The sequence below is a fragment of the Trachinotus anak genome, unplaced genomic scaffold (assembly GCF_046630095.1).
Source record: "Trachinotus anak isolate AG129_WGS33_773 ecotype Australia unplaced genomic scaffold, CSIRO_AGI_Tana_v1 ptg000013l, whole genome shotgun sequence".
Classification (NCBI taxonomy): domain Eukaryota; kingdom Metazoa; phylum Chordata; class Actinopteri; order Carangiformes; family Carangidae; genus Trachinotus; species Trachinotus anak.
In genome coordinates, this window is record NW_027273864.1 from 24,893,952 (window position 1) to 24,913,091 (window position 19,140).

The 19,140-nt window shown below is 39.8% G+C and overlaps 1 protein-coding gene across 1 annotated transcript in view; it reads right to left on the reverse strand.

Moving 5' to 3' along the window:
- The window catches only part of mmp24 (matrix metallopeptidase 24), a 75,163-nt gene that overhangs the window by 40,580 nt on the left and 15,443 nt on the right, over window positions 1-19,140 (reverse strand). Inside the window, 2 exon segments of the mRNA XM_071493655.1 lie at window positions 3,631-3,747; window positions 5,421-5,569. Of these exon segments, the coding sequence (XP_071349756.1) occupies window positions 3,631-3,747; window positions 5,421-5,569 (266 nt within the window).

Consider the following 19,140-nt stretch of genomic DNA (forward strand, 5'->3'; position numbering starts at 1 on the left):
TTCTTTTTTATCAAATATCTTGACAGCAGTTGGATCAACGGATATTTCGTGCCCAGCAAATTCTCTGTACTTGAGTGAAATGTCAGTGGAATTTTAAGTAGAAATTCATTGTCCCCAGAGGATTCAGGACACGCAGAGTACTCTGGGTTTATCAGAGCTACAAAGCCTGCCCAAGGAGAGTCATAAAGAGCAGCTCATAATTAGCTCAAGCTGCAACTAAAGATCTCTGTCACTATTTATTAATCTGATAATTTTTTCGATTAATTAAGAATAGTTGTGGTAAAGCAGTGCAGTCACAGTTGTACTGGCAGATCGGCATCAGCTGTTTCATATGTGTCTCACCATCATTGGCTTGTTTACAGCTGTTTGCCCAGTAGCATCCAATCATATTCATGCAGGTAAAGCAACGACATTATAATCTGACACTTATTACTTCCACTCTGTTGATGCACTCATATTTAATGCTCACTCATGCTTATTACGGTAGATTAGATCTCTCAGCATGATCCTTGTCACTGCATGGATTCTAACTGTATACTGGGAGTAAATGGATTAATTGTTCAGTCCATAAAGCAAAAAAATACCCATCAGTTGTTCCCCAAGCCAAAGGTGATGTCTTAAAATTTCTTGGATTCACCATCCAACAATGAAAAAGCCCAAAGTGAAAAACCCAAAAATGATATACAATAGGTAAATGCAACAAATCCTTAAATTTGAGAAGCTAGGCGCAACTTCCTGACACTTTTGCTTGATAACTAACTTAAATGATTCATTGCTTATTGTTGCTGAGTCATCAGCACAAGACTTGATCATACAGTAAAGATGCAAGCTGTAAATCAAAACAATCAATCAACTAAAAATCCATCATGTCTGTCTATTATCCCATGTTACTTTTATATCATCTCTTATATAGTAAATCACTTTGAGTAGCCTTGCTGTTAAAAGGTGCCATACAAATAAGCTTTAAGAGGCTAAAAAGCTAAATATTGGTCACTGCAGGTTTAAGCTCATGTACACCTGACCTCCTCTCTGCAACTTTTCTTGGGTGGTATAAAATTGTAACCCTATTTAATGCACTGGAACAAAACCTTTGCCTGTGAACATAAGACTCCATCGTAAATAATATTATCCAGGCAGCATTAAGCCTCTTCCAAAACATTAGCCATCGCAAATTAGTTACATGCGAGTGTAATTCATGGGAGAGAGGGATGGCTCTAGAGATGCTTTGGCGCCTAAGAAGAAGAACAATTGAGTTAAAAACGATTATGACGATAATGCAGCTTGAACAGTGGCAGCAGAGCTGAAGACAACACTGAGCTGTGTGAGGAACGTAGCAGGTGAAACATGAGGAGGGCTGACGAGACTCAGATTCAGTAAAGGGTAACCAGATGGGACAGTGATCTCACACTTTGGGTTTTATGTAACGCTGGAGAGTGGGTAGCTGTAATGCAGGAGAGCTGGGATGCATTCAGTGTCTCGTGGGAGTGGCGTAATTTACATTAGACCTGTAAAGCTCTGAGTGGGATGGTTTGGAGGAAAAGGAGGAGAGAAGGGATGAAAGGAAGAGTGAGAGAAAGAGGAGGGTGAGTTGACATTCAAATCCTTATATAAAAAAGAATTTGCTCAAGCAGCAAATTAATTCATTAATACCTCACTGTAGTACTGAAAACAACGTGTAAAAAAGAAAACATGGGTTCAAAGAGGTTAGACAAGGATAAAAACAGAAAAAAAGAGGGAAGGCAAGAAATGGAGAAAGATTTTTAGTGAGTAAAAGCAGGGAGAGAGGTCTGATAGACAGAGAAAATGAGGGAAAGAGGGATTAAAAGAAAGAGGAAGAAGGTTGGCAGAGATCTAATCCTGCAATAAGAAGAATAGTTTGACATCTTTGTAAACAGGCTGAAAAGACTGATAGGGCTTTCATCTCCGCACATTAAATATGCACATTAGCTTAGCTTAGCACAAAGAATGGAAACAGCTAAAACGTTAATATTATGAAAAATATTGCATATGGCAGGAAATATCACAATATGTATTATGATCGAATATCGTCCCGTGCCTACTAATTAACATATTTGATCCCCTTTGTTTACAAAACACATCTGAGGTATTTGCGGATGAATGAAGCATTTAGGAAACAGGGTCACAAAAACCTCTTCTCTACTATGATGACTTTACCTGGAGCTTCCCATCACATACATTCATAAAAGCCCCTAAGATCTTGGTTTTAGGTTCTGCCTTGTTTTCCACCTTGTTTTACAAACCAGAACCAGAAATAGGAGAGTTCACTTTTACATGTGAGGATATAAAAGAGAGTATCATTAAATTAATAAAACAGCCCCACCTGCAGTAGGTGGACGACAGAATGAAGAAAGGTGAAGGAACAACAGCCCAGCTCCCCTGAGCCAGCTGCATCCTTCGGGACAGCCCCAAAGGATGCATTAGCAGCTGCCATCCCCACTCTCGCTTTGCTCCATCTTGTGGAGATTGGACTGCAGGATGCAGCACAAACATTTCCAAAACTTTTCTCTCTTAAAAAAATAAAATATAAAAATGTGATGCAACGTTTGATCTCACTGCCCTGCAACTTTGTGGAAATGTTACAAGATGTTAGAAAAAACCAACACAACATGAATGTTACTGGGAATCTCATTAAACTAGTAAGATCCTCCCTGAAATTACAATCTACAGACAAATGAGGAACAAGGCAGCAAAACACATTGTTGCATGTTCTGAATCAGAATATCATCTATATATCGAAACACAATTCCTTGCAGAGCTGATCTAAACATATGTCCTGGGTTGTTAAATGCAGTGTTTGTCATGTTGCAAATTAGTTGTTGCATTCCTTTCTCCCCCGAGAGAAGCTGAACTGTTTATGAATATGCTGAAATTTAGAGAAACTCATGTCCGGTGACAATGGCTACATGTTAAGTTACAGATCTGTTCATTCCTGTGGTAGAAAGGATCAAAAATAGTTAATAAAAAAAACAATTGGTCATAAGTATTAACTGCTCATCAATACTGGCATACGGCTAAAAACAGACGACGGGAAAACAAAGAAACTGCCCTTATTCAGTATTGTTTCTATTTTATTCACTCCAGTAAAGCTTATTTTGAATTTGACTTTGGGTGTAGGGGAGCAGAGAGAGCTAGAGAAAAGCATGCAGGAGAGGATTTGGTAGGCAGAAGCAGCTCTGAGAGCTGGGATGTGTTCAGTATCTCGTGGGACGGCTCTAATCTGCATCAGACCCATATTACACGGGCGAGCTGCTGGTTGGATCATCACATCATACAGTGGAAGGTTTGACTGGGTGTAGATGGTAGAAGACAACAAAATAAAGGTGGAAAGAGAGGAGGGATAAAGACAAAGACAGAGAGACGAGTGGGTGAAATTTAATGCAGGGAGACAATGATGCATTCAGGGCCCTGTGGGACGGAGTTAATTTACATTAGGCCTGGCCAAGTTCAGACTGGGAGAGAGCAAGAGAGAGTAGGAAGGAGATAAACAAGGAGGGAAGGAAGGAGGACAGAGAAAGAGAAAACAGAATATATGAAAAGAGGGGAGGGATGCGAAGAAATAAAAAGTAATAAATAGAAAGAAAGAAAGAACATCGATAGCTGACAGCGTACCTGTAGGAGATCTTTTTATCTCTCCATTTCTGTCCTGTCAGGGCGTAGCGTTTATTCCTTTGCCGGCGGCTGGTGTGTGGATGATCTGGGACGCCACAGCGCGGTCTCCTCATCCACCTGAAAAAACATTCACATTCAAATTTCACCATATTTCTAAAGACCCAGTACTTTTAGCCAATCTGCAAATACTGATGGGTAAAAACATGCTAAGTCAGGAAACACTTTTCAGTCGAGTGGAACCACTGCCAAGTACATAATTCGGTTTGTGAATATTTGTTAGAGTATTTTCAGGCAGACATAATTACCTCTAAAAACCCAACAGTTATCTAAGCTTTAGTTTCTGCTGCTATGTCCAAGATTTGTGCTCTCTGATAGAAGTTTAAATGAGACTACAGAGGTTGTCTGGGACGTTAAACATCATTGTGCCGAACACGAAAACTGATCTACTCACCAGTCCACCTTTACAGCTTTGTTGTGTCTACACTTGTGCTCTTACAAAATTAGTAATAGTTTGTAAGGCTTTTGTAGAAGAGGTCAGAGCTATATCAAATTACAGGTTGAAGTTTAGTGGTTGTGATGTTGAAGTCATGTGACAGTGGTATTGTTTGCTTACAGCCTAATATTAGCTTTTTATCTCTGGTGATTGTATTTAGGCTTCAAACATCATAAAGTGGTGTCATTAGTGAAGATTATGCGGCTGAACAAAATGTGTTAGTCTCATAAACTGTTGTTTGTCACAGAGTTTATTTTCCGCAGTAATCCAAAAGACAATGTGAAATCCCAATGGCTTTTTGTTGAAGGAACCAGGGTGACGCTAACATCTGGGTTTGGCCTACAAAGATACACCATCTTGCAGCACTATTTCTGTGGATTTTCTGAACGACTTTCGCCAGCAGATGTAATCAACTTTGGCTAACTAGCATGAGATCATAATTTCAAGCTGATTTATTTAAAAATAAAAAGCCTGCAAAAGAGTCTTTAATATGCACTTGATGGCTACATACATGATATCAGGCTAAAAGACTTAATGTTGATGTTTAATGACACAAATAAATAAATTCTGCCACACGGTTTCGGTCATTTATTTAGACTCCAGGATAGTACGAGGTTTAAGAGGACAGCCGCTTTCCTTCAGCAGGAAAAAGGAACAACAACAAGGATGATGGCTGACAGAGAAACCTCTGTTTTATAGTTTTGGGCAAAAATCCTTGTTCAGATTGTCAGCAATGCTAACCAGAAGCCAGGAAGCTGCTGCACAGTGAGGCTTCATATGTAAGACCTATTACAGCTGTTTTATAGTCAATCATTATTCATCTGTGTGGCCTTTATTCATAACTGTGATCTCAAAGGGTTATATAACAGCCAAGAAATAGTGTTAGTGAATCTTAGATCTGGAAGGAAAAAACAATCCCACAATCGCCCACACAAACTAGATTTGTCTGTACAAACCAACTGCATGTTGAAGCAGGAGCATAACGTTTAAATTTAAAGCTGCAGTGATCAATATTTTTGGACGGATCAAATGACTGTGGGTTGTTTGTACTGACAAACCCACGGAGCGTTATTACCTGACTCTGCAGTTCTTCTCAGGGCTACTGAGCTTAAGGCCGACGTTCAGTTGATTGTTTTGGTTGTAAGATCAGCAGTTTCACTGCTTGGGTTCACTCTCACTGCTCTCATCACTTTAGGCAGCAGCAGGCCGCTGTTTGCTGGACGGATAAATAGGCAACTATATTCTAAAGTGATGATGTATCAGTGTTACCCATGGAGACAAACCCCCCTCGACTCACTCTATAGTCTTCTCGTCCAGTATTCCCGTCACAGGAATGCCATAGAAGCGCTGCATGGCGGCTACAGCGGACTGCATGGCTTTCTCCTGCCGCAGGTCTGATGTGCGGACATCGTGAGGCAGCAGGTAGCCATAGTTCTTCAGCCACGTCTGAGGGGGAGGGAAAAAGAACAATAGTGGAGGTTAGTTAATTTTAAAAAAATCACTTAGAACTTCATTAAAATATTTTCTTTACCCACAAATCCAAACCACTGCAAAAAAGTACCACAACAAGCAACAACTGGCAACAAGCCGACACAAACTATACACAATATGTCAGTGACACCGAGTGATGTACACGAGGCAATGAGTTCAACTGAAGAAACCAATACCATGTAGAAGCATCTCATAAATTATTAAAGATGAAAGCATGTTTGTGCACATTACTGCGATGGTCATTTCCCAGTAATCACTAATGGCTCAATCTCCATGGAAAGAGACCAGTGAATAATTAGATCACTCATCAGCTAAGAGGGGAGCACAACTCTAGTTACGAATCTAGAATCTAGTTATTTTGATTTTAGTGTCGTCCTCAGACAGACATCAGCTTTAGACCAACCAGCATGGACTGTGACAGCTTTCTCTTTCCTGCTGATCAGGTTTGACTCTCTGTCTGCTACCTGGAATTTCGTCTGTTTAACATCAACAAAACAGAACATGTCAAACACATCAGCACCTGTGGATCAGAGCATTTCACCCAAAAAGAACCAAACAACAGTGATTATTTACAACCACAGATTTCATGGTGACAGGTGGTGACTTCATTACGTTCATCAGATTAACAGACATGCGTCTATTTAGATGAATGTAATGGCAGTTTTACATGTTATGACTGGTGTCTGAAGACTGTTATGTCGCGCTCTTCTTGTCTTTTCGACCACTCAAAGCATTTTTACAGTCAAAGCCACACGCACCAATTCACACACACATTCATACAGCACTGTTCCCTACACACACGTGGTTTTTCTACCATTTACTCACACATGGTGATACATCAGGGGGAACTTGGGGTTCAGTATCAGGACACTTCGAAATGCAGGCTGGAGGAGCCGGGAGTCGAACCACTTCTGATTAGTGGACGACCTGCTTTACCTGCTCTACCTAATTTGACATACTTTCAATGGTTTTAGATTTTGTGGATTTTTTCTGGGGGGGGGGCATAGTTGAAGAATTTGACTGTGTGATTTATTGAAACTATAAAGTGAACTATGAAGTAAGTCTTCACATGACAATCCTTTCTGCGTTGGAGGTTTTCTTTGATGTGGCAAAGCAGAACAAGAGAAAGGAGGGAATAAAGGGTGGGATGACACACTGAAAGAGGATAAAAACTGACTCGGGCTGAGGGAAACAGAGAGGACACAGAGGTATTTATTGGATATTTCAGAGAAAAACTGAGAAAGAGATAAAACGATGAGAAAAGAGCCATTCCTCCTGAATCACAGAAAATTTGATTCACACTGATCCGAAAATCGATGCCAAATCCACAAGTTTCCACGGATGATTCTTATTATGTCGTATTTTTCACTTTGCAGTGCTCCTGTCTCTTTAATATGACATAACACAATCTCACAAGTCTCCAGAGAGAGTCATGGAGAGCAAAAAGAGGGAGAGAGAGGAAAGAGAGGAGAGGAAGGAGAAGTGAGAAAAGTAAAAAAAAAAAAAGAAAAAAAGGATTTGAAAGAGAGAAAGAGCAGTGGAGAGATAGATAAGAAAAAGATGAGGCTGAGGGGGAAATGAGAGAGGGAGGGTGGGGGAGAGATAACGACAGTGAGGCTGAGCCCTTCCCTACAGTGGGTCATTAATATTTCAAAGTGTGTGCCAGCCTCTCGCAGCCGGTCCAGGCCAGGCAGCCAGCACTCAGCTACAATATCACCGTCTGCCTAACTACCATGACGGACGCAGGGAGGTTACTGCCGCTGAGGGATCTGGTCTGTCGTTCTCCCCCAGAGAGAGAAATATTCCCTGTCAGAGCACAGACAGCTACACCACCTCATCCACACCCTGAGAAGTCAGGACATGAATGTCTCCGGTTCATTTCAAAATATATCATCAATTAAACTAATGAAGAAAAGATAAAAGTCTGTTGACAAAATGTAACAATTCAGTCAATTAATCAATTAGTGTATGTATATATATATATATATATATATATATATATATATATATATATATATATATATATATATTATTCTAGTGGCCTAGGATCTTGGAGCATGGTAAAATGGCCACAACACTTTAATTATAGTAAATTTATTTCATAATATAGTCTCCTTCAGTTTTATTTCGACCCGGCCGCCAACCGCAGCATTATACATATAAAATTAATGATCCTTTTACAAGCATAAATGTTATGTTCCATCTAGGGGTGGCAAGGACACAACATGAATTCCCCATCTTCCCAAAGTGCCAAGTAGCCACAGGAACAAAGAATTATAAGCAATATGTATTTATTAACAAAGGGCATTTCAATAATCAAGAACTTTACTGCTTCAGGTTGGACAAAGGCAAAAAAAATAACAAACCAACAACTCTATCCTAAAAACAAAACACCTACATCATCTACCCATATATAAAAGCAAAGTACAATAACTAAACTTCCTAACTAACAAAAACAGGAGAGACGACGTTCAAACAAAAATGGCAGTCCACCCCTACTTCTTTCTCTAAAGGGTCTCAGTTTAAGGTAGACAATGACATGCACACGAGCCATGGCGTGGCCGGTTGGACCGAAGGGCGGATGAGGCGCTCTCTCCCCTTGCAGCTCAGCTGCATCATCTTGGTTCTTTATGTTTGGATTGTCATCTGACCGGAGCCAATCAGCAGCTCAATCAGTGTCCCTGCTGCCCACCAATCCCTGTTGCATACTGGCACACACCTATTTGCATACTTCATTAACGTCAATGCTTAACCCACACGAGAAAAGAAAAATATACCAACATAATGTGACCGCAGTCCTAACAATAAATGTGAAAAATTATCTTGTTGCAGTTTTGAAATAATAATTAGCTGTTTTTCTTTTCTGTAAGATCCAATTAAATTTTTGATAAAACATGCTGTTAGATGTTCTTTAGATTCAAAATTTATTAAACTTGGTACAATAGTCAGTGTATATGTTGAATAATGCATTATGCTAAGGTTACGGTTCTTTTTCTGTTATTTTGTCGAAAGGTGTACAGTTATGTGGTTGTAGTTTACGACAGGTGATTATACTGTAAAACAGTTAAATCAGCACTAATAAGTAGTCAGCAGAGTTTTGGGTCAGTATAAGTTTTTGGGCACGTGAAATGTAACAGATTTAGAGCGATGAGTGTGTTGAACATCAAGCCTGTAATGGACCAGGCTGAGATGTAAGATTGAATCACCTGCTGTGATGCTGGTACATGGAAATAAACCGTTGTTCAAGTTTTCCTGCCTGAGTGGGAGTACAATGGCTTTTGAAAGCAAGGTTGGATTAATTCAGTGGAGCATGAGTCAAAACAATATACTGTGCAGACTAAGTGGCCTAGGATCTTGGAGCATGGTAAAACAGCCACAACACTTTAATTACAGTAAGTTTAGTCTCCTTCTGTTTTATCCACCGTGGTTGCGACGTGGCCGTCAACCAGTCCAGTGATTTCACCGGACGCACCGCAGCGTGCTTCATCTGCAGCCCAGAGGCAAGTCTCTCTGCACAGAGCAAATCCAACTGGGCAGGATGGCAGACACAGGCACGGCATAGAGCACCCTGTTAGTTTTCAAAATAAAACACCCTGTGCAAACTCCCAGTCGTATATCACATCACTACATCATAAGTGATGGCACCGGGTCAGAGGATTTTTTAACGTGCATGATGAAAAGTGGAAAAAAAAGGACACATCAGCAAGTCAATAAAATAAGGCAGACAAAAATACATACAATCACCAATAAAATACAAACAATTTACAAACAACGAAATACCACAAAACGACAAGCATCAGCTCATTCATGACCGCACGACTGTTTCAGTTAGATTTTTTGAATGATCCCACTCGTGATCCAGTTTCAGCTGTTGTGGGTGAAAACTTCCTCCACATTGATTCTTTGAACAGAAATAAAAGCCATTTGTCCGAATGAGGATTTACTAAAGGGCTCCTTACATTGCCTAGCAGAGGCAGCTCATGTGACGGAGCCAGAAACCCTGAGAGTTTATGTCGTTTTTCCCCAAAAGCTGCTTCATAACTTTCAGACTAGAATTTTAAGATGACAGTCATCTGCCAAAGGGATCGACTGCCTGAACATCTCTGCTTTCACTGTCACTTATAGACTGTGCACATGTAGCTTGAGTCATTGTTTTTTTTTTTTTTGTATAATAACTGTGTTTTTGTTTCAATTTGCGATACAAGCTGTTTGAGAGCTAGTCTCTAACTCCTGTGTTTAGATAACTCATTTCGACTGTGCTTCTAATCTGTTTTTAATCCTAAATGTAAATGTAAACACAATGTGCCACATGGTCGTGGGCCGAGAGGAAACCGACTGCTTACAATCTAATTAAAAACTCCTCCATGATAAATCTGTGGTGATGACAACACCAGAGCACTCAACAAAACATCTAAATCGGATTCCTGTAATTTAATTCTCTTCAATCCAGAAGCTGATTTAAAAAAAAAAAAAAGAAAAAAAAAAAAAGAAAAGCGATTTCCATGCCAGAAGCAACAAAACAACTTCAGGTGTGTCAAGGAACAAGACCTCCATTTTCAAAGAGACAAGCATAATGATTACATAGTTCAGTTTAGAAAAATGAACTCAACAATCATACCAAATTTTCATCAACTAACAAATGAAGTTCCCTCGTTAGTGTGTGAATGTTGTTTCATTTTGTACAAACAGTTATTTTATAAGTCCTGATGTCGCATTATTTCTAAATTGTTCATATTCAAGTTGCAAAACAATCTGACAGAAACCTGAAGCCTGTGCGCACACATACACACACACACACACACACACACACACACACACACACACACACACACACACACACACACACACAGAGCACTCTGTAATTAAGTCTCTCAGGACTTCAATACTGCAATAGTCAGTATGTTTGTGTGTGCGTATATCTGTGTGTCTGTGCTCATGCATGTGTCTTTGTGTGTGTTGCTGTGTATCTATGCAAGGAAGTGTGTGTAAGTGCATCCCAGTATATGTCATTGTGCGGCACTGTGTGCACATGTGTGGATCTTTGCAGCCCTAGGTGTGTGCCTGTGTGTGTGTCTGTGTGTGTGTCCCTGTGCACTCTGCTGACGAGTGGGCCAGCTGCTGCTGGCTCAAAGGAAGCAGTTTGAATTAAATAATTCACCAGCTGCTATTATACAACAATTACTATAACACCATCAAAGCTCACACACAGACAGACGCACACATTTGATACAACATACAGTGCAGCAACATAAATCACTGGCAAGATTAAAACCTCAATATGTGAACATATTTAATAATATTCTTATCTTATAGATGTGAACAAAATGCTTTCTTATAGCCGGTGGGCAGTGATGCATTAGATGTTGTGGGAGCTTCAGAAACCACAGAGACACACCTCTTGGTGACTGCTGCCTCGTGAACAAAAAGTCTGAAGAACACAATTATCCAGAGAGGACGAGAGAGAGTGTGCAGTCCTGGTTTGTTGAGGCGAACCCCACAGGAAGGCTGCTGCTCACCTACAGCCTCAACACAGGAATAACTTTACTTTAATTGGAAGATATGAGATTTACTGCCCTGAAGGACACAAATGACCAAACTATGTCTTGGAGGTTGATGGGGTTGATGACCAAAACCAATAATTCAACTCATTACATCACTAACTGCTGAGATTATGACTGTTAAGCTTTGACAGTCACTTTATATCCTGAAAACTGAAATATGAAGACAGAATGACGTCACATCACATTTTTAGTAGGTATCTGCGCATCCACCTGTTTTTATGTGCCTTTTCAATTGTGCTTGAAGGTCCCATATTGTATAAAGTGAGATTTCCATGTTTGTTTTGATTATAAAACAGGTCTAGATTCAATATTAATACTGTGAACGTATGAAAGTGCTCAGTCCACAGACAAATGCACACAGCCTGTATTCAGAAACTGAGCCTTAAAATGAGCCGTCAGTAACTTTGTGATGTCACAACAAAGCAGTCACCACTCTCAGCCATACCCCAAGCCCAGCTCACCTGGACCCACCATCCAACCTTGCAGGATTTGGTTTCTCTAAGTGTTTACCTGAAATCTGCTATATTTTTAGTAGATCGCTCAGAAAACTGTCAGAGCCAATCAGACAAGAGGCTCAGAGCTTCAAATAAAACACAGCAAAGCCTATAAAATATAGGACCTTTAAGGTTGTGCTAATTAGCTGAGTAGCTTCTTTTCTTTGTTGTGATCAGTTATTTGATAAAAAGTTTTATGAACCTTGTGATTCATGTAAACACAGATAACACCAACCCACACTGTTGTTGCTCATACAAGATGCTAATAAGGGTCTGTAAATCTAATACACAACCAGGGTCAGATGAGGAGACTGCTGGGGAGTTTGAAAGCATATCTCTTCTCATAACACAAAATGAACACAAATTACACTTCCAGAAATATCAGAGCATAAATAAAAATCAGAGAAGGGTATAACACGCAAACACAAATGCATTTTAATTTAAATATTTTAATGACGCTTTAATGCTTTAAATCACATTTTACTTGCATGAAGGCTGCGGGGTGTGCAGTGAATCCCGATGAGTCAAGCTTCACTAATGCAGCCAGTTTTAATGTTTGTGCTTGTGGGATGCAGCGAGTGTGAACCTGGCCTCTGAAGATGGCAACGGAAAAAAAAATCAATGCCTTTTTTTTTTTTTCCTGACCTAACAAAATGAATTTACATGCTTACAGAGGAGTGCATTATCATATCAGCTAGGTGTGAACGGGGAGGCGAGGCAGGCAGGGGAAGTGTGTGCGTGTTTGTTTCAGACTTTGAACCAAGTTCAAATTTCTTGAGCCCTGGAGCAGCATCAGTAATTATTCAAGGGTCAATAGTCACTTTAAGCTCATTCATTCTCTGCTCAGTGAATTGACAATGTGATAACCCCCCCCCCCCAAAAAAAAAAGATGTAGTCTAACTTTCCACTTTGACATTACATCATAAAAACAGAAGAGAGGAAGACAAGAGATGGAGGCCCGCTGCTGAAAGATCACTGCTTTGAAATGCTGGACCTGCTGGGAACAGGACGTGTTTGGGGGTAAAGCTCCTTCCTGTTGAACATCCTCATGATGCTTCACTGCAGCTCTGATGCAACCAACAGAGATCGTCCTCAGCAGAACAACAGTATTTGGTCCAGCACTGAAAATGTCACATATTTACATTTTCTGGACAAGCAAAGACAAAAAAAAAAAAAAAAAAAAAATACACAAAATATCTCACACTATGTCCGAACAACTTTTCAAGCATTTTCACTGTCAAATTTCCAATGTTGGAATAAAATCATGAGTTTTGCTTGAGTTGTGGGAAAAAAAAGCACCTAGTCTAGTCCAGTGACTTTTAAAAAAAAAAAGCAAAATACAGACGAACTAACTTTTTGGAGAAACCCTCACTACTTTATGTAGGAGAGAGTCTCTCGTATCGCCCTGCGAGTGAGAGGCACAGCTCTCTGTGTCTACGCTGTTCACTTAAAGAAATTTTTATTTACATTTGCTTCCCATTGTCTCAAAGTGAAGCTGTATTCATCAGTCAGTGAAACATTTTTTCAGTTCACGTCTTCTCTCTATGTGTAAAAAAACTCTTTAGGGGCCACATGCAGGGTGAATGATGGCTGAATGAAAAATCTCTGCCGCTCAGACTCACGATGAGCCGCCGCGCTGAATGCAGAAAGTGCAGGGAGGCAGTGAAGAGGCTCGTGTTAGCTGACAAATAACAAAAGCCTGTGGTGCTAAATGTGTCATTTAAACTTTAATGTGTTTTTACTACATTAGTACTTTCACATTTGAATGATTACATTTCTACATTGTGTTTTATAACAGTGAGATTCTGATTAAAAAAAAAAAAAGAAAAAAAAAAAAAGCTCCATCCAAAATGGGTGGTGTATTTTATGATACTCCATCAAACAGAAGGATATATGATGAATTGATTAGAAAACCTTATTGGAATCAGACAGAGAAACTGAAGGTTTTACTGCTCATTAAAAATTATGATTTAAAATTTTTTTTTAATAAAACGTCATCATAACTGTGGAGTTCCTCTGGATGAATGAACTTGAGTTGTGTGGGAAGGGAAACTGTGTCGAGTTTGGCACAGAGACAGATTTTCTTGTTTGCAGTGGCAGTTTAGAGAGAAATGTTTACCCAAATTTTTACTGCAAAGTGTTTGACACGGTAAATAACATAATTACCAAACTGGTGACTAAAGTACCAAACCCACAAGGCTTGGGTGGGATCCAAAATTTAATATCTTGATACAGTCCACACCAAGTATCATGATATACACGACAGCGGGAAATATTGTGATATTTAATATTATCGTAGTCTCAAGCCTAAAACAAACTTATTTTAATAAAATTTAAAAAAATACTGCACCCTTTGAATATGAAAAATAACAGGCCAACATAAACATGTGTGGTAGCCACTGATCTGTCCTCCTGCAGCAGAGAAAACCCTCGAGCACAGGGGTTTGTACCATGAAGCTGCAGCCCTGTTTCCTCTCTGCCTGTCTTTTTGTATCTGTGTCCAGCTGCCTGTCTGTCCACCTGATTGGCTTTGTCTCTTTCTGTCTGTGTCTCTGAGCCCGTTTGCCTGTCTCTCTCTGATGCATCAACCTGGTCTCGAGCTCCTTCGACTGTCTGCTGTGATAAAAATAGACCCCCCCCCAACCCCCCACCCCACCTCTACTAAACTATTTACCGTCTCTCAGCTTGAGTGCAACGAGTGCAGCCCGCTGGGCACTTCCCCTGTCCAGCCGGTGTGTGTGGCCTGATAAGTGGGCTGTTTAGCTCACTGAATATTTCCTCTAATATTAGTTTGTGAAACTACCTCAAGGTGTTACACTGGTTCACAGGCTTCACTGAATTAACAACATACTGATGCAAAAGAAAGCAAAATAAAACACTTAACGCTACAGACACGGCTGAGACGTGCAGTTACTTTCATCCTTTATTCCTCTATTCTTTTCATGATAAATCAATGAATTGGCCTTTAAAATATCAGAAAATAGTTTATGGTGTTCGGCATTTTTTAAATTCCCAGAACCATCGTGATGTCCTCATTTTGTCTGATGAACAATCAAAAAACCAAAAGTGCAATCCTCACATTTCATGAGCTCAAAACAGAAACAAACATTTTCTTGGAATACATTTTAAATGATTCATTGATCATCAAGTTGTGACTAATAGTTTCTCTTTCTGTAAAAGGTCATCCAAAAATCAAAGCATTAAGAATTAAAGAGAAAATGACTTCAAGAATAAAAAAGGAAAATGCTGTTTTGAAATGCACCACTCTTCATAAACATTTTACCCCTTTTTACATCAGTGCCGCCAAACTCTATACATTTTTTAGAGAGTTTTATTTTCAGGTCTGTGTCTGGTACCAAACTGTTTATCTTACAGTACATCACAGACTCAGTGCGCATAATCAAACTCCCCTGGGTGCCCCCAAACTGAACGTCTCAACTCTCGACACACCACACATTACGTCAACGTCCGACAGAGGAAAAGCGTCGCAGCCCCCGCAGGACGGCAAACGTCCTCTTAAAAGGCCCTTCATAACATCATGTATGACTGTCTGCTCCCTTCACTGCTTTTAACGCTGTTACTAGAAATGCAGTAACAGTCAGTGTGCTTTGTGTTAGAATAGGCCTAAATACTGTTTGAAATGTGGCAAGGCCAGTGCCAGTGATACTTGATTTTCACATCAACAACTGTTTCTTCTCTTAATTCATCAAAATGAGCAAAACCTCCCAGTATTTCATGCTGAGTCAACACAAGCAGCCCAATTAAAACTGGTTAAAAAAAATTAGCAAGGCTATGATTCAAACACAGACTGTAAATAAAGATGGACGTGGTAAGTTGACAGTGCCTCACTCTGCCTAACTCCCCTGCTAGTCCAATCCAATGCGCACCAAAGAGGTGAGGTGAGCCAAGACTTTGGTGCACGCTGGTTTGTGGCAAACATACGCTCACCCAACTGTCCCTCTAAGTTTTTGTATATAAAATATAAATATATTTTTTATAACATATTTTTTCTGCTGTAATGTTGGACATTTTAAGATGAGAGTCTATGGAGATTGACTCAGTTTTGGAGCCAGACTCGAGTGGTCATTTGAGGAACTGCAGTTTTTTCTCACTTCCCGTGTTGGTTTCATTTTTCAGCCCCGGAGCTTGCTGCCTGATCAGAGGACAAGTGAAGTGTCCCAATGTAGCATAAATTTTAACCAAACTTCCAAGAAATATGCCAAAAAAAAAAATGTTATTTGAATATCAGGAGTTAGTTGATGGAGATAAACAGCTGGTGGAGCTGATTCTCCTTTAAACCACTGCAGAAGAAGATGAGGTGATTGAAAAAGCTCCAGTCAAAGCTGAAATGATGGAAAACATGATGGAAACCTGACATTTCTGTGTCTGTCAGGTATTAATGTGGGGAAGGCTCGAGTCTCCTCATCATCGCTCCACACAGATCTAATGTTTTCATCTCTTCACTGGAATTGACGAGTGACATTTAAGTCACATGTTTCATGTACGTCAGTGTTTATTCACCAAGTCTGTTTCCTTTGCACTTTGGTATCAATAAAAGCAAAATGTGACAAACATCTCAACCACAACCATGCATGACATTTTCTTTTTTCAACATTTCAACTTCAAATCATATTTCAAACCAAATTCACATCTTCATGTGCAGACAGGAGAAGATTTGGAGGGAAACACAGTTGATACTGTACTTGACAGTTTTCAAACCTCAGTAGCACATTTAGCTTTGTAATCAAAAAGCATTGCCGGAGGACATATTCAGATCCTTCAGTACAAGTTGCAACACTGATTGAAAAAAAATCTAGCAGAAATTTAAAGTATGAATCAGAAAAACAGACTCAAATATCAAAGGTAAAGGTAATGCAGAAAATGGCCTCTATCACTGCTGCATTCATGTACAAGAAACATTTTACTGTTGTAGTTGGTCATGGTGGAGCTAATTTGAACTACGTCATATACTGGTGGGCAGTTTTTGCATCATATGTGCAAAGAGCATCTTGTGTTTTGTTTATCAACAAAGAAACTAAAGCATAAAGAGAAATAAATGCACATATTGTACAATATTTGCCTCTGAAATGTAGTGAAGATAAATATAAGTTTGTGTAAAATGGAAATTTGTATTAGGTGCATGTATTTAGATACATGGGTAGTGCCAGTCCCCAGCCCTCTGTCTGAACAGGATCAAAAGAGCCCATCAGGACCTGGGAGGATTTTTTCTGTGAGCGCCACCAGAGCAGGGAAGTGAATCACTCTGGACTCTGTGTGTACTCATCTCCGCAGTAGCCTCACTTCTCTCTGTTCCTGCAAACATCCCATACATTAAAAAGATTCCACGGAAGAAATCAAAAGTCAACAGCGTTGAAAACGGCAAGTGATTAATGAAGAAAATCAGTGTTGTGGTGCCCAGAGAGTGAATGTGGTTTTATATTTGCACAGAAAAATGAGAAAGATTCAGCTGCGTTTTGTCAGGGAGGTTTCTCTTGTCGTCGTTGGCGGAGGACACGGAATGAAGAGGCAAATTCAGAGATGTTAGGTAATGAAATTTATTCCCGTCATTTTTGCACTCCGTCTCCTCACCCTGAATAGATGGGCGAGATGCAGCAGGAATAGAAGAAGTACAGACAATCTCTGATGTGATTAAAATTATCAGCTGCAATAAATTCTTTTCTTTCCTCGGCAGGCACCGAGATGGTGAGGCAAACACGTATTGAGATGTGAATGAGCTTTAGTAAAACCTTTTTATTGTATGATGTTGTATTGTTAGGTTGATTTGTTTTTTTTTCTAATATAATCTCACCTGCAGTTTAGTACTCACACCAACGTGCTTAATTAGCAGCAGCTTTGCAGCCTTGTTCCCCCTGACTTTCGCTCGCAGGCTACATACTGGTGAAGGTTAGAGTCACGCAACCTCCGACAAAAACTGCAGTTCCTCTAATGACCACTTGGGGCGGACTCCTAAACTGAGTCAATCAGTATTAGACTCATTTTAGGGTGGAAATTAGTGGTTCAATTATGATGTTCACTTATTGTGTGTATCTAAAGTAAGCTGCTGCAGGATCAGATAATGTTATTGAGGGCATCAGATGCATCAGATGTACAGTTAAGTGCATTAACAATACACAACATTTCCATTTTTTCTTTAATTATACTTCTTTTATCGTTATGAAAAGCATATTAACCACAATTAGCATAGACAAACCACAGACACATACCTGTTCATAATGTGACTGCTCATGCCAGTACACAAACATCTTTGTCTAGGATTTGGTTTATCAGTACAACAAACACACACGTTCAATCTTCATCCATCTACAACCCTCTCAGCAGCAGCAACAGCAGCTCCTCACCACCAGGGACGCATCTGTCACAAACACTCAGAGAAGCTTTCTCTCACTGGCCTCCTCATGTTCGGCATGGTGCCCACTGTGATTGTTTCCCGTCTATCACGTTCTGGGAAACTCAAGACCAAAAAGCACAACAGAGTCAGCGATGGCAGGCAAGGAGTGTTTGGTGGCAGGTTCAAAACAAGGCAAACAAACCAGAGCCGGCAACGACGCAAAACAGCCAGGAAGAGGAAGACTAAGGTTTGGAGAGCTTAATGAGCAAGAAGAGAATCTGACAATCAAATTAAATCACCTTTTTCATAGTCTATAGATGTTTAAAAAAAAATAAAAAATGCCTCTCACAATTTTCAAAGGAAAAAGGAAAACATAGTGTCTTTATTTGTAAATTCCTACTGGTGCTGAATGATATGCAAAATAAAAAATAAAAAAATTAATTAGGCAGATATTGATTGTGTAATAGTGTTGTAGTCATAGACTGACCACTGAACAACTGAGCCAATCAGAGCTTTGTAGGCAAGATTAAGAGAGGGGGACGTAATCTTCAGCCACAGAAATGGCGGCAAGCGTGGATGAGACCAACGCAGCTGTGAATCGATTCACTGGATTAAATTTGCACATTTCTATGATTCATCCCTGAAAAGCTAAAAAATCTTAGGTTGATATGTTTTCAAGTGTTATCCATCTGAACAATGACATCACTTGTTGTGATTATTCCTCTTGTTCATACTGAGGGTTTAAAGATCCTTCCTGAGGGTGAGTGTGAGGAAGGGAGGGAAGGACTCAGGGATTTATCCCACATCACTTAAACTGGAGGCATGTTAGGCCCGGATCTGTAACCTGCCCTTGTGGTAACTGCTCTCAGCCACCACGACCATGTTTTCTGTGTCCACTGTAACTGTCGGGTGATGATTTGTCAGTCATTATCAATAATTTAAGGCAAAACAAAAAACAAAATTACACATTTCTCAAACAAGTAGTACAAAACTAGTTAATAACTTCTCGTAATAAATGCGCTTTCCTTGTCTTTATCCTTGTTACAACATATGTGACATAATGAAGGTTGATTTTTCTGGCTGACCTGAAGACATTTCCTTCAGGTGGTGATGATATAAAAA